The 6,000-nt window shown below is 52.2% G+C and overlaps 1 protein-coding gene across 3 annotated transcripts in view; it reads left to right on the forward strand.

The window, feature by feature from the left end:
* ankrd52a (ankyrin repeat domain 52a) overlaps window positions 1-5,389 on the forward strand; it is a 53,406-nt gene extending 48,017 nt beyond the window's left edge. For 2 of the 3 annotated variants that reach the window (XM_068024949.1, XM_068024950.1), the window contains exons 27-28: window positions 235-326; window positions 1,278-5,389. In XM_068024949.1, coding sequence (XP_067881050.1) covers window positions 235-326; window positions 1,278-1,498 — 313 coding nt within the window. In that variant the 3' untranslated portion in view covers window positions 1,499-5,389. The remainder of the gene's footprint in view (window positions 1-234; window positions 327-1,277) is intronic. The other variant, XM_068024951.1, reaches the window with a different exon arrangement.
* Window positions 5,390-6,000: the final 611 nt, after the last annotated feature.

Below are 6,000 nucleotides of genomic sequence, written 5' to 3' on the forward strand. Positions count from 1 at the left end.
GGCGAAGGATTTGAAACCATTCTTTCCTCCCAACTCTCTCCCACTGCCTCTGAACACTAGGGCCAGTTCTACCAAGCCCATCATTACCCTGTTAATCAACTAACACAGCGCAAGTCCTACAGCAGGCAAGCCCTTTCCTCTGATTTCCCTTCGCCCCCCCCCCCCCCAGCTGGAGCTCTTGTACGGGTGGTTAGCACACAGGCCCATTACTCTCCTCTCTTCTTGTGCCAACAGGCCCCTTCATATAGCAGCTCGTAACGGACTGGCCTCGGTGGTGCAAGCACTGCTTAACAGAGGAGCGACCGTTCTCGCCGTGGATGAAGAAGGTTGGTATCTAAGCTGTTTTCTCCAGCTCCCTCCTCTTCTCCTGACTGGGTGGTGGAGGGTCCACAGGGTCCAGGCGTGTTTCAGTGCGCTGCGGCGATGCGACCCAACCTTTCCCATTCTGCATCTCGCTCTGCGGGGCGAAGACCTTAACGCAGCCACCCAGCTGGCTCTGAGAGGGTTTGAAGCGTCTTTCATTACCTCTTTCTCCCCCCCCCCCCCCCCCCCCCCACCTATAATGGCACCCCAGAGGTCCATGTACTCCTATTTATTCTCTTCTCTTCACCCCGACCCCAAATGCCAGGGATGCTGAGGCTAGTTCAAGCACGCGTGTACTCTGCTGCCCTGTTTGAATTCACGTGCACGTCTGTTGCTTGGGTTGTGAGGCTTCAGATCGTAACAATCCCTGCGACTTGCCCTCATACTGTTACCGTTCTGTACGGGCCAGTGTTTATCCTCGTGCCGGCAGCACTGCAGCTGATTACCTGGGCATTGCTGTGTGCGGGATCTTGCTGTGTGCAAGTCGGCTGCCGCAGTTCCTACCCGACAACAGTACTTCACTGGCTTTTGAGAGGTCGTGAAAGGCGCTGTAAAAATGCAGGTTCTCCGGCCGAGTGATGCAGCCATTTGACCCATCGTGTCTATGCTGGCTCTTTTGGAAGAGTTATCCAATTAGTTCCATAACCACCCACACCCTCCCCTCCACCCTCTAAACCCGTCCTTTCCCCTATAGCCCTGTGACTTTTTTTCTTTTGAGTATATATCCTTTTGAAAGTTGTTACTTTCTGTTCCTTTTTTCGCGTGCGTTAGATCTGGCGCCTGGGACATGTATGGTGAAGTGACTGTGTTCACCGGACGTTTTCTGACCTCGAGTGTTTTCTCCTGTCTGTGTTTTTTTTTTTCCCCTCCCCCTTCACCCTCCACCACCACCACCACCTCCTCCTCCTCCGCAGGTCACACCCCGGCCCTGGCCTGTGCCCCCAACAAGGACGTAGCAGACTGCCTGGCACTTATCCTGGCTACCATGAAACCTTTCCCTCCGAAGGACGGCGTCAGCTCCTTCAGCCTCAACCTCATCAAGAACTGCAGCATCCTGGCCAAAGCGGTGACCTGTGACCCAGTGGCTAGCTTCAACAGCAGCGCCCTGGGCCTGGACGGCTGTTACCATGAGTAGCGTGTGAGGGGAGGAGGTGGGGGCGGGGAGCTAAACGTGCCGTGGGTGAATCCATCCCATAACCTTAACCTTGAAGGAGAGCAACGCCAGACAGAAGCGTGGCCTTACTAGGAGCTCACGTCATATAAACCATGCACTGCTATTTAGTCTTAAGCTATTCAGGAGTTTACAAAATAGGTTTTATTTTCAGTTTAAAACTCAGCAGCCATAATGTTTAAATATACTTCAGTATCAGTTAATTTTATTTTTAAAAAGAGTAGCTTAATACGATAATTTCAAAAGATAGGGAACAAAGTTATTTTATATATATTTAACAATGATGTACACTAGTCTGTTGGACATCGGAACAGGTGTGCTTAAAATACTGACGCCAAAGAGTACACGTGTGTTACTGGGGGGGGGGAACGGGGGGGTGCGATTCTGTTCCCTCATCGTCTCCCTGATCAAACGGTTAGGAGCTCGTCAGCCCACCAAGTCCGCAAGCGCATAAACCAGGTCACCTGCTGACTGAAGAGCCGCATCTACTGTGAGGGTTAACCTGTCAATTGGGATTAGTCTCCTTGTGACCCTGGCAGGTGGGGGGGGGGGGCGGGGGGGGTGGAGAGTTTGATTCCTGCCTCTGGCTGAACTTTTTTTTGTAAGCAAAACTCGCCCGCAGTTTGATTTTCGTTCTACTGAATTTTTTTTTTAAATGATGTTTCGCCAACTGCTATCGTATGACCAGCGGCCGTACCCCTCCCCTCGCCGAGGCCTCCTGCAGATGTGGCCCCCCCCCCCCCCTCGCTGCCTGGCCCCCGACCCCGTTGACGGTGCTCGGTGTCGTTGAGCCCGTACCACTGGCCAGTTTTTAAATCTCTTGAGTTGAAATGCTGCAAACACTAATGCAGTGGCCGTTGCTCGCTGGCACTCCGAGGGATCCCACGTTTTTAAACGCGCAGTCTGTGGGCAATGGGGATCAGGAATGACAATCATTAGAAGGACTTCTGATAATCCAGGCCCCAAACTGAGAGGCACCGCTCCCACGCTCGACTTGTAATTGTAAAACAGTGAGTGTGGGGGGGGGGGTGGGTGGTGTTTGTATAGGGTGTGACGGTTAATGGAATTAACATAAAACAGCTGACTGGATAGGATTTTTAAAAAAAAAAAGAGGTGAGAAGTGTAGTAGGACTAACTGGATCTGGCTCGGTTTACATGGGAGCGCCCCCCCCACCCACCCTTACCTGGTCTGGCCTACTTGTGACTCCGGACCCACAGCAGTGTGGTTGTCACTCAAATGCCCTCTGACACGGCCACGCAAGACATTCAGCTGTATAGGGGTGAACAATAGAAACTGCCCTTGCCAGTGACACCCAGATCCCGAGAATGAATTAAAAAGAGAAACCAATGATGCGTGGCCAAGTTTTAAAAAAAATCCTCAGTGCCCATGCTTTTTTTTAAAACCGAATGCTGATGAATTTTTAAGGGCTACAGCCTTGAGAACCCCGCACCCTGTCCTGGGAACCCAATTCAGCGGCATCAGCGATGCTGGGTCGGACCCCTTTTCTCGAACCCGCGAGGTGTTTGAACGGAGAACCGCCCGTTGCCTCCGCTTGTCCCGTGTGGCTGTTTCTTTGGGACGTCAGTCCTGCCCCCCCCGGCCCCTGCGACGCCGTCCTGGGCTCAAGGCACCCTTCCACGTGACCAGCTCGTCGCCCTTCTGTGGACAGCAGCATTTGCTGTCGCCTTGCCCTTCCCTTCCGACCACCTCTGCTGTTGTGCCTCAGCCATTCTTTTGCAGTCGATTTTTCCTCAATCTCCTGGGGTTGTTTGGGTCGTCTTTTCTTGAGGCTAGGAGCCCCATTTATCAAGTCACAGTCCGTGTAGCACTGAGGGTCAACGCTGGGTACTTTCCTCTGCACTGTGTCTGGGGCCTGAATGCCTTCCTCCCCACAGCCCCAGCTACCAGAACTCTACCAGACAGGTACAATACCAGACCATAGACCTGTACATTTTCACCCCCGTGGCCTGTGACAATTTGAACTCCGCTGATCGAGCACTACAGACCAAGATTTGTTCCAAATTGCAAATAGTAGCACAGTGGCTATGGTCTTGGACTAATTGTGCGATTTTTTTTTTTTAACGGCAACTGAGGAATTTAAATTCAGTTAATTAAATAAATCTGGAATAAAAAGCGAAACTCAGTAACAGTGACATTGAAACTACTGGGATTGTCATAAAAGCCCATCTGGTTCACTGATGTCCTTTTAAGGAAATCTGCTGTTCTTAGCCGGCCTGGCCTACATGTGACTCCGGACTTACAGCAATGTGGGAAGTGATAAAGAGCCCTCTTCCTTGGTTCTGCCAGTTGCTGCCTTGCACTGTTTTGGCACAGGGAGAGACACCCATTCCAATTCACCAAGTGGTGACGCAACTTTTATTATTTTGTTTTTAAATATAGAGCAAGAAAATGCTGCAACTGCTCAGCAGGTCAAGCACCATCTGTGGGGAGAGAGAAACTGAGTTAACGTCTCGGGTCAGTCGCCTTTCGTCGGAACTCCAACCTGTCGCAAAGATTCTTGTGATAGCCCAGTAAAACTGGGAGGGGTTAACGGGGGGAGGAGAGCGAGCGGGGGTTGGGGGGAGAAACCAGGTTCAGCTCTGTCTGTGGCATCCTGCAACCCCCACAGCGCCGTCCTAGCTCGACGGGCCCTGAACTCCCCGCATGTTGCAGTTGCCGGGGCAGTGGGGGAGAGAGACACTTTGCAAGAGTTGCTGACTAGTTTACAGAACGTTCCAAGCCTTAAGACCTTGCCAAGTGACTATGTCTCTCTCTCTCTGCCTGACTCTCCCAGGTGTCGGGAAAATTTCTACTTTCGCTCCACCAGCTGTAGTTCCAAGGAAGAAAAGCTGCACAACACTTGGGTGGGGGGGGGGGAAGGAGGGGGCAGCGAGCAATGTCGCAAAGTTAACCCGACGCCCCTCCAAACCAGTGTCTGCAGTGTCTCCTCTTTTATCTCGGATTTCCCGGCAGCTGCAGGATTTTGTTTGCTACAGTTGCAGGGCGTGCTCACTGGGGTAGATGGGGGGAGCGGTGATGTGTGTCGGAAGGCTAAAACGCCAACCCTGAGAGGGGGAGGGTGTCAGTGCCGCACAAATCCGGGCCGCACGTTAACCGTGACTTGGAGCTTGGGTGGTCTGCGTTCAGCCAAAAGGCCTACTGGGTCAGTGACCCCGCCCCCACCCCCCCCCCCCCCCCCCCCGCCAGGAGTAGCCAGTTAAAACAAGAACACTAGCCAAGATCTCGCGGGGATTTTCACATAGCGACCACTGCCGGTGCCGCCTTTGGCCACTGACTGACCGTGAGGGATGGGCGGAGGGAAGTTGTATGGTGGTAAAGGGGCGGGTGGGGGGGGTGGGGGTTAGTTGGTGCTGTTGGGAACGAGGGCTTCAAAGTAGCATTAAAAGGAGCTGGACTCCTCTTTCCCCTGCACTGTCCCGCACCCCGCTCCTTGCGTTGCTGGTATAAGTGTAGCTCAGAGCACTGCCCTCACTGTCCATTTCAACCATCTTCCTTAACGTGACCCGCAGGCAGTATTGTCCATTGGGCTGGTAGCAAGGATCCCTTCTAAATACGGGTTAATTGTAGTCAAGGTCATTCTATCTCAATGGCGTTGTTCTCCTTTATGATTTTCTGTTTTTAATATATCTATACAGTAAGTGTACGTCAACAGCACACTTGACAAACTTACAATGATAGTAATAATGCATTATCTAGTTGGATGAGATTCATTATCAGTTTCCTTGGTATGGTCCAAGCACTTGCTTTAAAACGAGCACTTTTTTTTCCAGCAGAGGAGAGTTGGGTGGTGGGAGGAGGGAGAAGTAGACAGACAGGGGGGCGGGGCGCTCTTGCTTCCCAAAGCAGGGGGAGAGAGTGAGTGCGGTGGAACGGGGGGCGGGGGGGAGGTGAGAATGATGGGCGATGCCTTATGAAAGGGGAAGTCTTGAGTAGTGAGGAGGTTTAACAGCACAAATACATTTTTTTCTGGGTGTATTTGCACTGCCATGGAAACGTTAAAACAAAAACACGAGTTGTCGAGAAAGGGGGCGACTCACATTTGAGCCATAAAAACTGTTGACAAAATGCCGAATGTACTGTCTTGTGGAATGGGTTGGGGTGGGTGGGGGGGGGGGGGTTTAGTTGTGTGTTTGTGCGCGCGCGCGCGTGTGTGAGAGCGATTGTGTTTTTCACTAGTGTTCAAGTTCCAGTGGACTAACGGTAGTGAGCAGTGATCACCGTGAACCTCCTGTACGACCTCTGCTGGATTGGGCAGGCCTGCAGAGAACCTAGGTGAAGCATCTGTTTCTGAGGGAGGGGGGAACGAACTCCACCAATTGGCTTCGGTGAGTCGCTGCGTGACTTTTGAAGTTGGGGTGGGGGGGGGGGTGGGGAAACAAAGAGAGGGACTTGCCTTGGGTTATCTTACTGACGCGAGTTAACTGGTGCTTAACGGGTTAAATTC

Source organism: Heterodontus francisci, chromosome X (genome assembly GCF_036365525.1).
Source record: "Heterodontus francisci isolate sHetFra1 chromosome X, sHetFra1.hap1, whole genome shotgun sequence".
Taxonomy (NCBI): Eukaryota; Metazoa; Chordata; class Chondrichthyes; order Heterodontiformes; family Heterodontidae; genus Heterodontus; species Heterodontus francisci.